This window comes from Oryzias melastigma, linkage group LG12, assembly GCF_002922805.2.
Source record: "Oryzias melastigma strain HK-1 linkage group LG12, ASM292280v2, whole genome shotgun sequence".
Classification (NCBI taxonomy): domain Eukaryota; kingdom Metazoa; phylum Chordata; class Actinopteri; order Beloniformes; family Adrianichthyidae; genus Oryzias; species Oryzias melastigma.
In genome coordinates this window covers 15,168,417-15,186,165 of record NC_050523.1, presented here as the reverse complement: position 1 = coordinate 15,186,165, position 17,749 = coordinate 15,168,417, and the positions used below count along the sequence as shown (strand labels likewise).

General features: G+C 36.3%; 2 protein-coding genes across 3 annotated transcripts; one reads left to right on the top strand and one right to left on the bottom strand.

Moving 5' to 3' along the window:
- Window positions 1–86: 86 nt before the first annotated feature.
- ak3 (adenylate kinase 3) lies at window positions 87–9,480 on the top strand. Its single transcript, XM_024298731.2, has 5 exons — window positions 87–892; window positions 3,898–4,017; window positions 4,894–5,066; window positions 6,896–7,014; window positions 8,509–9,480. The coding sequence occupies exons 1-5, from the start codon at window positions 745–747 to the stop codon at window positions 8,618–8,620; spliced, it is 672 nt and encodes a 223-aa protein (XP_024154499.1). The 5' UTR covers window positions 87–744; the 3' UTR covers window positions 8,621–9,480.
- A 498-nt stretch (window positions 9,481–9,978) lies between these two features.
- On the bottom strand, window positions 9,979–16,398 carry cdc37l1 (cell division cycle 37-like 1). Of its 2 annotated transcripts, none has more exons than XM_024299227.2 (7): window positions 16,008–16,398; window positions 14,859–15,158; window positions 14,652–14,745; window positions 13,867–13,982; window positions 13,428–13,550; window positions 13,101–13,271; window positions 9,979–11,565 (listed from the first exon to the last, which is right to left on the bottom strand). In XM_024299227.2, the coding sequence occupies exons 1-7, from the start codon at window positions 16,110–16,112 to the stop codon at window positions 11,449–11,451; spliced, it is 1,026 nt and encodes a 341-aa protein (XP_024154995.1). In that variant the 5' UTR covers window positions 16,113–16,398; the 3' UTR covers window positions 9,979–11,448. The 2 variants fall into 2 exon arrangements, with proteins under 2 accessions (XP_024154995.1, XP_024154994.1); XM_024299226.2 differs by having other exon boundaries at window positions 9,979–11,568; window positions 16,008–16,393.
- Between the last annotated feature and the right edge of the window lie 1,351 nt (window positions 16,399–17,749).

Here is a 17,749-nt window from a genome sequence, read left to right as displayed (position 1 = left end):
ATAGCAAGACGGGCGGAGCCATAGTTTTTCTTAAAGCCACAGTGAAACAAAACAGTAACAAAGACGGATAAAAACACATCATTTATTTTATTTTAGCATTTTAGGAGTAAAAACGGTATGTATTTGGAGATGAAACCCACCTTTAGATGATTTAATAGTGTTTTTCCTTAGCAAAACTGTATTATTTTAACAGTTAAAGTATTTTTTATTTACAGAAGAAGATAAAATGAAAAAAAAAATCAGAAGTTAACTTTTAAACCGGCCATGATGAAGGTCTACTAAGTATATGCTAGGATGGGATTAATCACCGTAACCTTGCCAGGGAGGGTTTTCCCGCCCGAAAACTCAATTATATAACGATATTATACAATAAATTCGAAGTGAAATGAAGCCAAAACGTTGCCACAGACGAGTATATGACTGGGTACTTCTGGGAAATGTCTCATTTCTGAGGGACAGTCTGGAGGGCATCTGTGTGTGCACACGCTGCCTGTCACTAGCTGGGCTAGCTGCCAGCCTCATCTTCTTTCTCCACCTCTTTCTCCTCCTCTTCCTCCTCGGCTGAAGGAAAACAGAGCGGAGAGTGGCTCCTCAAGACTCGTCCAACTCCTTTGTTGCGTAGTCTCTTCGTTAACACTTCAGTTCGTGCTTCGGTTCGGTCCAGGCATCCCGGTGTCGTGGAACCCACCCCGCATGCGCGCTGTGTTTGCGTTCATTTAAACCCGGAGTTACATTCGAGGGGAAATGGTCGCGCAGAGGATCCTCCGTGCTGTCATCATGGGACCCCCGGGCTCAGGGAAGGGGACGGTGTCTGCACGCATCGTCAAAAGTTTTGGAGTGAAGCACATCTCCAGCGGGGACATTTTGAGAGCCAACATCAAACAACAAACAGGTAAATAAAAACAATGAATTTAATCCAGTTTCATCCAAAACAATAAAAGAAAGTTTGCTCTCCTGGTCTGTCCCGATAAAGTGTACCACTCCCTTTTTTTGCAGAACTTCTTCTTATCTCATTGCTCAATAAAACTGTGCAAAAAAGAATTTTTTTTCCAAGTTGGAGTAGTCTGCAAGACAGGGTCATGTTTCTACTCCAAACATTTGCAGGGACGCAAGCCTGCATTTTGCCTTGCAGCTTATCCTCAAAACCACCTTGGTTGTGGATTATCAGGCTGTAAAGATAACTAACTGTGAACTTTTGTTCCTTCAGTGGGCAGGTGGTGATAAAGAAGCCAGTTCTGCACAAGCTGTGTGAAAGAGGAAGTCTGTGGTTAAAGTGCACCACAGCCAGTCAATCAAATTTGGAGTATTTTTTTGTTTTAACTAGGAAAATTCAGACATTTTCTAGTCCTTTTTATTGTTGACAGCTCAGCAATGTCACTCTCAAACAATCAAGAGTATCTATTATCCCTCACAACTTCTTATTTTTAAAATAAAACTGAGATGGAGGTGAAAATCACTCTAAAAAATAACTTTTGCATTTAATCACCAAATGCATTTTAAACTAAAAGGACTTAACTCAGACTAAGAGTATTTGTTTAGCAGTAATCCTCTTTGTGGTTTCTCTCTTTGCCAATCTGCTCTTTTCCATTCCACCAGAAACCTCTAAAGATCTCATTTGAACCTTTGCTCCGTCTCTGTCTCATTTGCAGAGTCAGTTTCTGCAGTCAAGAAATTCATTTTCTTAGCTGGACTTTGAACAGTAAAAAGGGAAGTGATGAAGCAAGAAACCTCTCCTAAGAGTTCAGCCATAAAACTGAATTTTTAAGCTCTATGTTAAAGGGATTTTTGTAAGAACTGTTGTCTGTGTATAAATACTTTGACATGTTTGCAGTATTTGCACAATTTACATTTAGAATAATGACATGATTTTTGTGATTTAAAAGTAATATACTGTGATATTTAATTAATTTTATTGTATTTTGTGTTGTGATTATCTTCTAATGTTAAAGTTATTTTTTTACATTAGAAATTGATACTTTTTAAACATGGCTTCTCTCTTATTTTAACCTAAACAAGTGTTTTATTATAAACACGACACAGAGGAAACATCTTTTGTTTTACTGTCACTTGTATCTGTCTTGCAATATTTTAAAATAGCATTTTTTATGTTAAACTCAAGCAAAAATATGAAAAATCCTCTCTCATTTGCATTTTATTGCACTTGTGAGCTAAAGTGTTGCTGCTCCTCTGTTAAAAAGAGCACCAATAGCCTCAGAAATCACCTGAATCTGTGAAAAGTAAGAATAAATACAATTGCTGGAAAATCAACCAATGAAAAAAAGACATTGCTTTGAATTGCTGATCAGCAGAATCAATCAATAAAAAAAACTCAAGTCTAAGTCTTGGGTAAAAATAACTAACTTTGGACACAACTGAGTAAATTTTGATCATAGGTGTTTAAATGGTCTGTTAATTGACTAGTGTCTTCAAACCTGTAGGATGTTGGTCCACTCGTTTTAAAAAGGGTGACAACAGCCTTATATATAGTGACAAGATGTGTACCGACGACAACCCCTAGACATTTAAGGTCAAGGGACATTGGTGTCAGGTCACACCATCTGCCACTATCTGAAACAAAGTGGTGTTTATATAGAAAACCAAGGTGGACACCACTGTTAATCGTAAATCTTAAATAAAAAATAAGACTGGAAATTGACAAACTTCTGAAAGAAAAAGGAAAACTGGATTTTTTGCATCCTCATCATCAGTTATCTGCTCACAGACGAAAATGAGTCATATCAAGTAAGAATGCCGATATTCTCGATTGAAAACTGAACCTTATGTTACACCATAGACAGTCTGTGTTACACTGAAATATGGGGAAAATGAATTGTTGTGCAAGCCAGTTTACATGGAAAATGTGAAACAATTGTTTTGCTAAATTTAGCAAGGATATAGTCTTTATTGTTTTATTAAATTACACCAGACTTAGTATAACCCAGCTGAAAACTTTTCCTCAATTTTTTTACTTGCTTATTAGTAAACTAAAACAATATTTTTTTTCCAAATTTTCCGTTTTTTGTTGTTGTTCTATAATTCACATATCAAACCAGAGCAAAGCCAAGACTCAAAAACTGAAATCTAAACTGAATTGTGGGGGCAGTGGATGGTTGCATCCATAGTACCAAGAAAAGAAGGTTAGTCCCACAGTAAAACACGGAAGAGGTGCTGTTATGGTCTGGGACTGGTTTGCTGCATCAGCCACAATGTGTGTTGAGTCTATGCAATCTCAATATTTTTAATGAGGAAGAGTGTGTTGCTTAGTGTCAGAAAGCTCGGTCTCCGTCACAGGTCACGAGTTTTCCAAAAGAGAATTGACTTTAAACATAAACGGATAAAAACGCCCAAGAATGGGAAAGACCAAAAAACATGCTGACAGGTGCAGAAGAAACACTGTCAGCTTTGAGTTTGTTTTGATTGCTGGGATTTAAAATTGTTTTTCTTAACAACTACTTTTAAACCAATCTCATTGATTGTGAGTAGATTTTTACCTGTATTTGTGTTGGTTTCATGTTACTTTAGCGACCGGTGTGGGTTTTCTTTTGTAAACAGAAGGGTACTTGTTCTGCTTTGGATCTGGGCTGCCTAAATGTTTGCACGACGCTGCATGTCCAGTCATGAAAGGGCATTTTCCTGCAACGTTTACTCCTGGTGTCAAGACTAACTATCTTAAACAGAAATTATTATTTTTTTTGCAAGATTGTTGCTTTTCTTTCTCCATAACAATGTCAGTAAATTGTTACAACTGGTTTTTAAAAGTTGTGCTCAGTAACAGTGTGTTCTGTCCCTGTTTCATTTTAAATTGAGGGAAACTGGCTTAATTTTGCTCTTTTGGAGAGAAAATCTATCCGTAGGTGAAGGTAATTCATCCTTTTCCTCTCCTTTTTTCTGTGGTAGAGCTGGGCTTGTTGGTGAGGTCCTGTATGGATCAGGGTCAGCTGGTTCCTGATGGGCTCATGTCCCGTCTCATACTGAAAGACCTGAAATCCATGGAGCACATCAGCTGGCTGTTGGACGGTAGGACCCCACAAGTTTGTTGTTACAGTTTACTTTATGGAGAAAAAAAAAATCTGCAAGAGGAACATCTTATCAGCTTTAAGCGGCCAAGGTCTCACCACCTGTGACAAACTCTTATTTACAGTTTGCTTTCTAATATAGTCGTGTTCAGGACTGGGTTGATAAAATTGATCCAGCTTAATAGATCAATAACCGATCCATAAAAGAAGAGCGCGATCTAACACATAAAGCTAAGGTCCGCTAGCTTGATGCTAACGTATAATGGGATTTCCAATAGGACGGCTAATGCTAAAGCTCAGTCGACCTGAATATACATTGCTGACTAAATGAGCATCTTCAGAAACTCACAGGCATTAATTTTCTTAACTCTTTTAAAGAAACATTTTTTTTAAAGTAACCAACTCAGTTTCTAGCTCATACTTTCTTCTTCTTCTGGAATGAGGTGTAATGCTCTTGTGCGATCGCCACCTAGTGGCCAAACTGAAACACCCTGCAGGAGAAGCAGAACAAATTGAGCTTTACTGTTTGAGAATCCATGTATAACACTGTATAAATAAATTTGATAGTATGTAAACTGTGTCCAATTACTATGAGTATCTTCAAAACAAATTCAGCATATTGATGTATTTCTAAACAAATGTGTGAACCGTGTTGACTCAAAATTGAATTGAATTAATCCGGAAAAAAAAAAAAACATAATTAAATCGTTTTAGGTTCTGGTGAAGCAAATCAATTCTAGAAATTATTGGTGATAGCCAGCCCTAGTAGTGTTATGTTTATTTTCTTTTAACATTATATTGCTTTTTGTGATTTTATACTCAATATATCTTGTCCTTGTTCTTTAATGTCTGCCGTGAATCAATGTCATTTTCCCAGGGTTCCCTCGTACAGTCTGCCAGGCGGAGGCCCTTGATCAAGCATACACTCTGGACACAGTCATCAATCTGAACGTACCTTTCCAGACCATCAAAGAAAGGCTGACCTCTCGATGGACTCATATTTCAAGCGGCAGAGTCTACAACACTGATTTCAACCCTCCTAAAGTCCCTGTAAATACACCTGTCCTCTTATTTGTGTTCTTTTTTTGTTGTTTTTGAGTGTAACTTAGATGGAGTTTAGAGATTGAGTACGAATAAATATTTTAACAAGGAACAGGTTTCCTAAATAAAAAAAACAAGAGGAAAAGCCACAGTCAATCAGCAATTTCTTTGGATCACCGTTAAAGCTCAGCTCTTCTTAAAACTTTTAAATTAAAATTAATTTGTGCATTTTGGAGGTTTTGTAATATCTAACTAAAACACAAACTGAGGGAGAGTTGACCGTCCAAAATTGTCCATTAATGATTCATATTTATTCTAAATTTAGAATGCATCTGGACATTTTATCTACTTAAGTTTAAAAAAAAGATAATTTCATTAATATAAAATTAACTTTTTGGTGTCCAAGTTTTTCTACAGTGCAGGGTGATCACAAGCTCTAACAATACCAATGTTTTTTTAGAAACTGAGTATGTGATTCTTAAAATCTGTGAGCACATTTGAAAAAAAAGTCCTATTGGTGCTTCTAAAGTGTAAATATGAAACTAATTTGAAACACCCACATGTGTGTCTTCAATCCATTCATCAAATTACAACACTTTTCCCACAAATCTATCACCAACCGATTATAAAAATGGGGATAAATAAAAAAAAAATTCTTGTTCTAAACTCAGAAATAAAGCTTTGGCTTTCTTTCTCGACTTTAAACTGTTATTTTATGACTAATTCAATGTAATAACCAATAAATACTGATGGAAAAGGAGGAGCTGACCTCCATAAAATGCTAATGTTCATTGTGAGTCGCAATAGTGAGCTCAAAAAGTACAACAAATAGCACTTTGTTGTTTCATTGACTTGTGCTTTAAATTCAGTTAAGACAAACTCAATAGAATAGTTGCACACAACAATGTATTCAAACAAAGGGTTAGAGCTATTGTTCTAATCCTCCCTTTTAACCTTCACTGAAAGTGTTCACCTTTCCTGTTATAGTTTGAGAACATTTGTAGTTAATCATTTGCATCAGATAAATCCTTCTAGTCTAATTTAAGATAGGACAAATTTATAGAGGAAAAACAAAACACATTTTTTGTGTGATCAGAAAGTATCAACTTATTATTAATATTTGTTTTATTTTAATTAGATATCAGATACATTGAACTAAAGAAGCCATTTTAGAGAATCCACAGAATCTGTTAATGATTAATTCTTGCAGGTTTTAAACATAAACAGTTAAGCTGCTGGTGAAACACTAAGTATGTATCCTGAAATGTGTCTTTTGATCTACAACATTTCCTTGTTTCCCTTTAAACTACCCATTCCAAGGAACACAAGGAGGACCTTGGAGAGTTTGCAGGTCTGAGCATATTTTTCTGCTCACCCAAAAGTCCAGAAAGCAAAGCCGAGTTCTCGTTTCTGAAGTAGCATAGCTGCACAAGCTGCACTTAAAGTAGGACTTCCATAAAGCAGGGATTTAAAGGAAGGATGGAACATACTTTGATCATAGCAAAATTTGAGAAATACAGTATAAAATAAAAACGTTTCCATTTGACAAATTGAATAGGAAAGTTACGCTCCCCGTGATCTCTCAACACCTCATGCATCACAGTGTGTTGGCTGTAGAATAAGTAAAACATTAAAAAAAAACACTTCAATATCTCCAAACTGAACTTTAAACTCTTTATTGAGTTATTGTCACCTCAGGAGATGAATTTTTTCCTCTGGATTTGACCCTTCCTCTGAGGGAGAGTTGACCGTCCAAAATTGTCCATTAATGATTCATATTTAGGAGCAGATATGAGAAAGCTGAATAAATAAATCTTTTTTCTTCAACTCTTTTCTAGGGTTTTGATGACGTAACAGGGGAGCCTCTAGTCCAGAGGGACGATGACAAACCGGACACAGTCACACAGAGACTGAAGGGCTATGAAACCCAAACACAGCCTGTCTTGGAGTACTACAGGTACACCTTTGCATTTAGTTAAAACAAATACAAAGACATGTTATGAATATTTGCAGGCAAATTGATTTTGAACACATTAGTCACCAAAAAATACATAGATTAGATCAATTTGGTACATGCAATTTTATGGCAAAGCATTTATCAACAATCACCACTTTTCTGTGTTTCCTGAATCAGTCCAGCAGCTTTTTAAGTCTCGCAAATTCAATTGGACATTTTTAATAAAAGTTGGATCAAACTCGTACAGAGTACTCTGGATCGTCACAATCACAACGTCCTGTAAAATGGATAGCTTTGTTTTTCAGTGGAAAAGTACTGATTAGGTCCTTCAAGAACTGGTTTCAACTGGTCCATGGGGGTTAATGTAACAATGCATTCATTAATTTGTTAATGATGAAGTTTAAAAGCATATTAAAACATCCTTTAGTAACAGTCAGCTTTGTCCTTTACTATAAAAACGCTCCCTTTCTGTGGTTCCTTCATGTCATGTGATCTCTGAACAAGCGGTTTTCTGTAGTCTCTCTTCAGTCTAATAAACAGGTTTAAATGAACTAAAAAGCATGTATATGACGCTTAATATTTTAGTTTTTAGGTCATGACTTTCTGCAGTTTATTTTTACTATTAAAAAAAGGGTTTGAACTCAGAATAGGGAACTTTGCTTTCAAGTCAAACTCCCTCTGCTCCAAGAAAAGGCCTAAAAGTGGGTAAAAGGTCACTTCTTGAACCCTGACCTCTTCAAACTGCTGAAGAGGCACATTCAGAGCGGACCTAATCACATGATCAAACTAAACTTTTCCTTAAACATTTATCAAAGATCAGTTCACAATGTGTGGAGTACTCATGTAGGAATGGATTTCTTTAACAAAATACTTGCTTTTTATATTTTTAACTTCGAGGGATGCACATTTGAAATCTTTTTCGAACATGTTTTAGCTTATTAACAGCTTTAGATGCAGCTAAATATCAATTTTGAATGTAGAAATATTTGTCTTAAAGCCCCACTCGAATTATCTTTTGATCAAAGCGTTCCCATTGGTCTTTATGATTATGTCGTTTTTAGCCAAATAATTTAAAAAATTGTGTTGTTTTCTTGGACATAGTCTCTGCAGAGCAGCAGTAGACCATTAGAAAGAGTTGCAGGTGGGACCACTGGCATGAAGCAACCCCGCCCCCTTTTCCCCTCTCAGTTGAAGCTCTTTTTCAAACAGCATTTTTTCATCTGCTCCTTATTCACATCAGTTTGAATAAAGAAATATTCAGAAATGCAATTTTAAGCTTATTTTCTCTTCCTATATATCCTCCATTAGAAAAAGCTGTAATGTCGTTAAAAATAGCAAAAGCACAATTTTTATTGGAGTGGATTTTAAAAGGATCATTAAGACTTTTTTTGGTTAACATTCAACAGGAAATACTTAAACAACATCACTTTTTTGTGATGTTGAACTTTGATCAGTGGCCACAACTTTCAGTTTTTGTCTTTTCCATCCTTCCAGAAGTAAAGGCGTGCTGAAGACCTTCACCGGGACGGAAACCAACAAGATTTGGCCTCATGTGGAAGAGTTCCTCCATCGAAGATTCTCTTTGGAAAGTCAGAGAGCAGCTTAACGAAGAAAAGCTTCAAGTTTACCTGGAGGAACCTGCTCACAAAATGTCAACAGAACTGTGTTCTGAATGTTCCACATGAAGATTTTGCTTTGTGTTCAACTTTAACAACTACTATTGAGTTGGTTTTTAAACACTTTTGGTTTTCATTCATTCCATATGGTGCCTTTGAAGGGCTAATCAGGGTTGGGCACAAGCTTTTTTATTGAAATACTACATTCTGATTCACTCAAGCAGCATCAACTTTAGCAGCGTGAGCGCGAAGGTCGATTCCAGCATCCCTCACAGTTCACTCAAGCTAAATCAACAAACCTAACCTCTTTTTCCATGAAGAATCCATCCAGAGTAATATTATGGTGAGTTTTTTTTTTTTAGACTTGCATTAGTGTCTTAAAGTGGTGTGGAGCGGCCGACTGCCCCTCTAAGGGAAGTGTGATGTGCAGTTGTATGCACACAAGTGCCTTTTGCTGCTTTAGAACAGGTAGCTCAGCAAATGTGCTTTCTTAACCTCTCCACTGGTTAAAAGAAACATTCCTATTTGTCACATTTGTGGTATTTTTCATCAGTTTCACATCTTAGTGGATATGCTGGTGATCTTGTCGTTGAAAACAGGTGTTTATGTATGAGATCTTTACTTGACACCTGCATTAATAATTAAAATCAGGCTGTATTCATATTTTTTAAGTATTTGGGTGAGTTAGCACTCAGCTCAGTGTTTAAACCTGCTAAAAGCCTTGAAGGAGCTAATCTGCTGTGAACTGTAATGATTTCTGATTTAAAACCTAATGTTTTATTAAAACATGGTCACTCCATTTCCATCTGTGCCACCAGTATTTACGAAATAATAAATGTCTTAAATACGACACCTTTTACCTGTTATTTTAAACTGAGTTTGAGAATTGTTTGTGGAATTTAGCATAACTGTGCTAACAGTAGCAGAGACCTGCAGCTGTACTTAGAGATATAAAAGTTGACTTTTTTTTGGCTTCAAAAATCTATTAAGATCATAAAAGTTAACATTTTATTTTATGCATCATGCTCATTTCCAAAATTTTTATTTGAATGGAAATGTATATTTTGCACATCATCATCTTTGAAAAAAAGTGTTTTGTTGTGTGCCTGAAGTCTTTAATATATAGTTCTTTATGTTGTACTTATGCAACAAACTTAAAAAAAAAAAAAGTAGCTTAAATTACATGAAAAGGAGCCTATCATGCAAAAGTTTTCGAATTTACAGGCTTTAGATCGTCACAAAAACACACGTAACATGTAATGGAGTTTTTTAGGGTTTTACCAAAGATGAATGCTAAAAAAAAGCAAAGAAATTACTTTTAAAAAATTCAGACTTATGGCAGCAAACATTTTTAAGGTCACAAATCGTGTTTATTCGTCCATAGTTTCTAATTTCACAGCCTGTGGAAAAATAAGATTGGTTTAGCAGAGTTTGGTTTTCTATTTCTTAATTTTAGAGAAAGGTGAAATCAGTGAAAACCTGCAACAAAAAACATGACAAACTATACGTCCTCTTGAATGGTTTTATATGAAGCACCAAACACGTTTCTAATTTAACTGCGACACAAAACAAATTCCAAAGCATTTCTGTTTTTAAACTAATATATTGTAAGGTGCAAAACATAATCTCATGTGTGTTCATGGGGTGGTGGGGGGGTTCTCACAGAAAGCGCAGAATTATTTCCCAAATCAGTGATTTGTTTGTTTCCTTATTTTGATCCGGTCAAAAAACCATCATAATTTAACCCGTTTCATGAAAACTAAAATAGTGATATTAACCCCTTATTAACCCCTCCTACATTTACATTCAATCTGTTGTACATCTGCATCATTATACCTTGAAGTACAGCAAAGCGTGACCTTTGTCATGCATCATCATCATCATCATCATTTGCCCTACGACAACTGACTTAACCAACTGATCATCACTGGATAACACAAAGAAGTGGGCATATCTTTCATGATTAAAGATTTAAAGTTTTTTTTCCCTCATTGTAGGCGATGAACACTTTCTGCACATCTCAGCTCTTGACTAAAGATGCCTGATTATGATGGGAAGCAGATTTTGTGTAGCTCAATACTTTTTTGCAGAGAATACAATTCAAGCTTTACACTTCCACAACACAGCAGCAGTTTTAAGGCCACACTGACAATTATCTGATAAAATCTTATTGGGAAGCACAAATTTGAACATTTGAAAGAAAGGGTACAATAAAAAAATGATTGAAAATCAGAACTTGTGATTTAGTTGTCATGGCAGAGGAAATACATTAAGTTCGGCCACATTATTGTCTCCCTTTAATGTTAGCATGACGACGTACGCTCATACCTGTTCAAACATGATTACAATTTTCATAATTTAAATGAAAATAATTGACATTTCAATTGATCCACCATGATGCTCTAACACCTGATCAAACCAGAGCTTCTCCTCCAGTGATGCTCCCCGACTCGCTTTGTGGTTTCTAGATAAATCGTGCAGCCATTTATTTATCTTTTTAGCAAGCGCATGTCTGTGCATCATGCTAAATAACTTCAAGCACGACAAACTCCCATCTGTGAAACGAGGGATCTGGCACACGTGGAGTTGGCCGACAAACACACTGCAGCGAGCATCTCGTCAGAGGCCAGCCACGCACAGAAGGCAACAATGAAGAAACGTTTGACTTTAGCAAAACATTATTTCTTGGCTTTCTGGCTTTTTACTGCAGAATGCAGCATGAAGACAGAACACGCATCCCTTTTGTTCTTGCAATGAGAAGACTTTGAACTGCTCCTACGTGTGGAGATAACAGCTAAAGGTGCTGACGGGGCGTTCCCTAAGAGGTCTCCATCATTCTGATGTCCTCAGCCTCTGTGCTCTCCTCCTTTGTCCATCTCCCCATGTTTGTCCAAAGTCCAGCCTCTAAACAGTGCTTCATGTTGTACTCTGCCACCTGCTGGAGGACCAGAGAAACGACAACAGCAGTTAGATTACTTCCATTTGAACTCGCACAGGCATGTGGCGACACACCCATGTGCGTTCCCCAGCAGTTCTTACAGCCGGACGTCTACACCAGAAACAAAAAGAGGACCACTTTCAGTTTTAACCAACTCGAACCTCCTTAAGGAACGGAGCTTTTATTCTCTTTCAGCAGCCTGTGGGGCCAGCAGAGGGGAGGTGGCCCCATTCTCTCACAAAAGGACCTTCAAACTGAAGTGAACTGTATTGAGTGAGCAGATCCTCATCTAAACCCAAACCTCTGCTCTGAAAATAAATCACTTTTTCTGTCAATTTATGCTACAAACATACCATTTAGTATGGCCATTAAAAAAAAAAATCTAGTTTTTCTTGGAATAACTTAAAGCTAATGACCATTAGAATGATTCCTTTTAACATATCCAGCTGATTTGTTTGATTTCTCCAGCAAATTAAGAAAAACTGAAGTAGCTCTCTTAGAAATGTTTGGATTACTTAAAAAATGTATATATGTAATATTTTAGCTTTTCTAAACATGAATTCCAAGGTTTTTTGGCTCAGAAAACATACTGCATTTCCCCCAAAGATTAATTCAACCGTAGCTTGAGATCTGTTCATGAGAAAAGGTCAGCTGAACATCATCCAAAAATACAGTGATATGATTAGAATAATAAAGCACAAATTTCCCCCCCATTCTAGTTCAGATTTACTTTTGTCAAGATTTAAAATCTAAATCCTAATTGTCTAGCATTTTTCTTCTTTTTGGTAACAGAAACCAACCAACTTTAAAAAAAAAGAAAAAAAGAGGGAAGAAAGAAAAAAAAAAAAAAAAGGAAAATTGAACCATTTTTCCCCTAGAATCAAATTTTCAAATGCAAGGAAATACTGTTGAGATTAAATAAATCATAATCTGCTTTTTAAGCCAATCAGCTTTTAACATTTACACCGATTTAAAATTGATTTCTAATTTTGCATAAAGCAGGATTCTTTTTCTTAAAAAAGGTTTTAACTTCTAAAAGATCAGATATTTTAAGCATTCAAGATGGTTCTATACCATTTTTAATTTCATTTTATAACTTACTTCCTGAACTGAGTTTATCAAGTCACAACTCTTAATGTCAGCTAAAGGACAGTGTTGAGCTTTTGGGTAGACTGAGGACCAAATGTTTCAAGGAGAAGAGGAAGTGAAGCGATGGCTGACAAAGTCAAACAGACTAATGTAAAGGTCGCCTTTGCACGGTTGTGTCCTAAAGTTAGAGGCTTTTTTAATGTGACGACTGAGTGAAGTGAAGAGTAAAGTTCTGCATCCTACAGCAACAGTACTCTAAACATGTTAAAACAGATAACACCAAGAACATGTTTACAAAATGATGTGCCATTTTGGTAGAAAGATCCAACTTAAGGTGGTTAAATGTCAGCCCTCTAATCAATAACTACTCTGCAATGTCACCTAGTAGTTCTTTGGTACCACTACAGCCTCTACAACACTCAGGATCAAACTGCAGAACTTACTTGAGGATAGAAGGCTGTTGGTTCTTTGGGTTCAACTCTGTGGTTTGAGTCAGTGTTGGTTTGTTCAGTGTTGGAACCGTCGTTTCTGCTCTTCACTTTGTAGTCTCGAACTCTCTGTTTGAAGGCTTCAAGTTCTGTGTGGAAGACTTCCAGGTACACGTCCTGTCCCTCCTGCAAACGACACGAGAACAATGAATGTGCGGAACGAGAACAAAACATTTATTTTAAAATTATTTTCCCCAAAAAATTATGATGCAATCAGAAGTTTAATTTTCATTGAAGTGGGAAGTTGAAGAAGCATTATTCTGTCCCACTGAAGGATCTTACTTTGGCTTTATGGAAGAACTGTCTGAAGCAGCCTCGTGGATCCTGCTGGGAGTTTGAAGCCATCTCCAGAATGAACTGCATGACCACAGCCTGGTGTGCCACCTGCTCCATCAAGGCCTCCTTCTGCAGAACAAAAACAAAACTTAATTCAGGTTACTTTTTAGACATCTAAAGCTGTAAATAAGCAATGAAGTTTATCTCTGATCAGATTAGGACTTAACTGAAAAATTCTCATCAAGACTCTTGTGGTGGATTCCTAACTAATTATGAACAAACACTTTTCTTGAGATGACTTGAAAAATGAAAGTTGTAATTGTTGTTTTTTTATGCAGATAATTAGGAAAAGTTAAATCGTAACTTTGTTCTTCTTGCTTTGCGTGTTTCTAGCTTAAAGTCCAGAACAGAGTCAGAAAACCGACATGGTTCCTGCAGCACGTACCCCCTCCTGCTGAAGTCTGATGCACCACAGGATTAGGAAGTTGGCCGTTTCTTCACAGATGAGCTGCGGCATGTCTGAAAGAAATCGCTGGCTGTCGTCCCACCTGCGCAACATACCTGGAAACACCATTTGGATTTTCTTTAAAGTAATCAAATAAAAGTATTTTTTAAAAAGATACTTTTCATTTTTAAATAATTCCATATTTCAAATTCTTAAAACTTTTCAGAAAAAAACAGTTTTAATGTCCTGTATTATAGATCATGAGTCACATCTCAAATATCACCTATTGTCTGTATGCTCATAGCACAATACAATGGATTGATTTCAAGCATGGCATCACAGTCAACCTAAAAGAAATGGATTATAAAAACATGTAACAAGCTTTAAGAATGAAGTGAATTGTTTGATTATAGGCCAGTTGGAAATTTCTACACATAACATTTAAAAAGTGTGTTTTGGGCCTATCAGAATTTTATAATGTTTTTTTTTTTTAAGTAGATTCATTGCTATACGTTGCTATTGCAAATATTTTTAAACAACTGAATGCACATTTACAAGTTTTGCAACATTTTTTCCACAACAGGAATGGTAATTTGTATTTTTACATGGTGACTAACCTTTTTTTTGCACCTGACCAGACTAAAAGTTAAGAAAACTTTTTGGGTGAGGTCTAACTGCTACCCCATATAAATAAGACACCTTCTGTGCATCAGATTAGATAATCAATGGGGGAAAAATAAACCTTTTTTGTTATTTCTGTTAATAATGTAGTGTGTATGTCTTACCAAAATGCCTGAGCTCTTGTTCATATTTCTGTAGAAATGTTTTGCACTTGTCCTGATCCATTTCTACAGTCTGAGATGGAACATTGATAATACTCTGGAAGAATAAACAAAAGCAAAGAACATGACAGTAAAAGAAAACAGATCAAATGTGAAGCATCATACTTATTGTTAACTTAAATTGATTTTAAGTTTCCACTTCAAGTTTACCTTGTCAAAAACATCCCAGCTTCCTGTAGCGCTCAGCACAGGACTATAACTCGGTTCCTGACCCCCCAGCATTTGCTCCTTGCGACGCCACTCCTCCTCATTATGTGAGAGTTCTGTGGGGCAAACCATAGTTCGAGCTCGCTCTTGTTCCATGGACTCCGAGCTGTGGACCCCTAAAGAACACAGCTGGTCCTGCGCCTCTGCCAATCTCCAACTGGAAAAGATGGAGGCCTTCACACAGCGCTGCTGGCTCTGACAGAGCGATGCCATGGCACCGTCACAGAGGTGTGGAGATGGGGCCTGTGGTGAGATTTAAGGAGAAGGGCATGTTAGGTTTATTTTATGCTTCCAGCTCTTGTTTTACAGTTGATACTTCCATGGGGAACTTTTTGGGCCGGATCTCAAGTGTCACCAGAATCATAATCCCTTATTGTAACAGGAAAATCTGTCCAACACAAGAGGCCTTCAGCTCTTATCTGTCTGCTCAGCTGCTGGGCAGAGATAGTTAAAAGAAAATAAAATAAACGGAAATATATGTCAGGATGCTACTATCTCAGAGTATAATTATGTGTTGAGGTGACTGAAAGAACAAATTTCTAATAGAAGTATAAATGTCCAACTGACAATGCAGTATCACCAATAATAAAGATGTTAAAGGCTTTTATTTTGTTAAATCCATAGCATGTCAAAGCACATAAAATGTGACCAGTGCAGTCACAGCACAGTATTGGAACAATTGGCTGTATAATCACTCAGTGGTCAATTATGTCAATGATTGGGACATGGGACTTTCAATGTGACCAGTATTGCCCCAAAAATATATTAAACATAAAGACTCATTTTAAGCAGGCAATTCCTAGATTTAACAGAATGCTAAATAATTAGACTGCTAGCTAAAGATACCTTTACATTAGAGTATCAAACTAATTTTAAGCTAACTTTATGTCGCACCAAACAGTTTCTTTTAAAAATTTGAAAATAACATTTAAACTTAACAATAAAAATCTGTTGTATAAAGCTGTAAACACACACAAGCTATGCATTATAGTAGAGCAGTGAACTTTAGGAACAGCGAAACTGTTAGCCAGTTAGCACGCGCGTCTCACAGTAATGTATTCTCTACAACGAAAAGCAGGTTCGGATAATTACCTGTTGGCGAGGACAGCCTCCACTACATGGCCTGGCCGTGGAAATGGGATCACAGCCGGACTCTCTGTTGGGGTGAAGTGAGGCGCCGTTGCCTAACCACTCCATAACTGCTAAGTTAAGTATACTATGTGGCTAGCTTCTGTTGGACCTGCGTATGGAAGAAGAGTCCGAGCCCCCCTTCCCCCCAGTAACGGCTGCGTGATATAAATACTAGTGAGAAAAAACAAACCAAAAATCAGACGGAACAAACTCGGAGGGGGGTTAATGATGCAGCGCGCCGTTATGACAACATTCCCCACAATAACAACACTCTGTTCCTACTGTCCCAGTCAGCTCCGCTTTTAAGGGATGACGCACAGGTCACGTGGTTGCGTCCCTCTTGTCACGTGACAACATCTCAACGTTCCGCCGAGTTCTAGTAAATTCCCCCCATTAGTTACACAATTTATCATTTTGAGGTTCTGTTATAAATACTAAGACTTATTTTGTTTATAGTTTACAACTTTGTGATGATAGTTCATATTTTGTTTATCCTACAATGCATATAATGTAAAGAAGGGACTGTGATTAAGAGTTTTTTTAGTTTCAATTTGCAATCAGATAAAAACGATTGGAAAACACATCATAATTTGTGTTTATTTCTAACTTATTACTAACTTAACTAACTTATTAAACAGACTTACATATGGAATGATTGTTAAACAAGTTGACTAATTATTTAACTTGCAAAAGCCACACTACCTGCTTGAGAATGAAATGTATGGAAAAAATAAATCACTGAATGCCACTGGTGCAGAAGAGAGTTGCAACAGCTAATACATCTTTAAGTTTATTTTTCAGTGTTACTTTTGTTGAACATGACAAGATTGTGTCATTTTTTGTTTAGTTTCAACCCAATGTTGCATATTGTTTATTTTAAAGTAATGGTGTCTTGTATAAGAATTAACAATGCAGCATAACCTGAAAATGCCAAACAGAAACTTTGCAGAAATTGCATTAAATAGAGAATTTAAAACAATTTGAATTGACTTTCATTAGGGTGATGATCTCAACTAACACAGAGAAAGCTAAAAACTTACTGGATGGTTGAGAGCACGTTTGCCACTAAAATAATATCAGAAAGATCTCACTACTTTTTGTTAGACAGTACACAGTACTATGTGTTGCATTTTTTCCTACACAAAACTATGTTTGGAATCTCATCTGTGCCATATTTTTCTCAAATTTCAGTGCACTGTTACAGATACAATACAGATTTAATCATTCTTTCCTATTGTTCAGACAGTTATGCAGAACTACATTTTTGACAGACATTATTTTTGCCCTAATTCTATATGTCCTGGAAATGAACTGTTATCTACTTTTTTTGCTGCTGTGACATTGAATAGAAATTACACCACAGTGCCAATAATAAAGTCCTGTCTATCCGTTCAGCTACCTCTAAAGATTTTAAGCATTGTGTTAATAATAATAATAATAATAATAATAAATGAATAAAATAGGTATACATCTGAAACCTTTAAAAAAGTAATTCCATCCATTCTAATTCTCTTACGTCTCAGTACAGTTTTAAATATGCATATATTGTATTATATTGTATATATTGTAACGGTCCTTGTAACAAAACAACAACACATATTTATAATCATGTCAGTTTGAAGATCTGGTCATTTTATATTATTTCTTTTCTTAAGTACCTACTACATACATTGATATTAAATTGTGTGGCGTCGACGCTTACA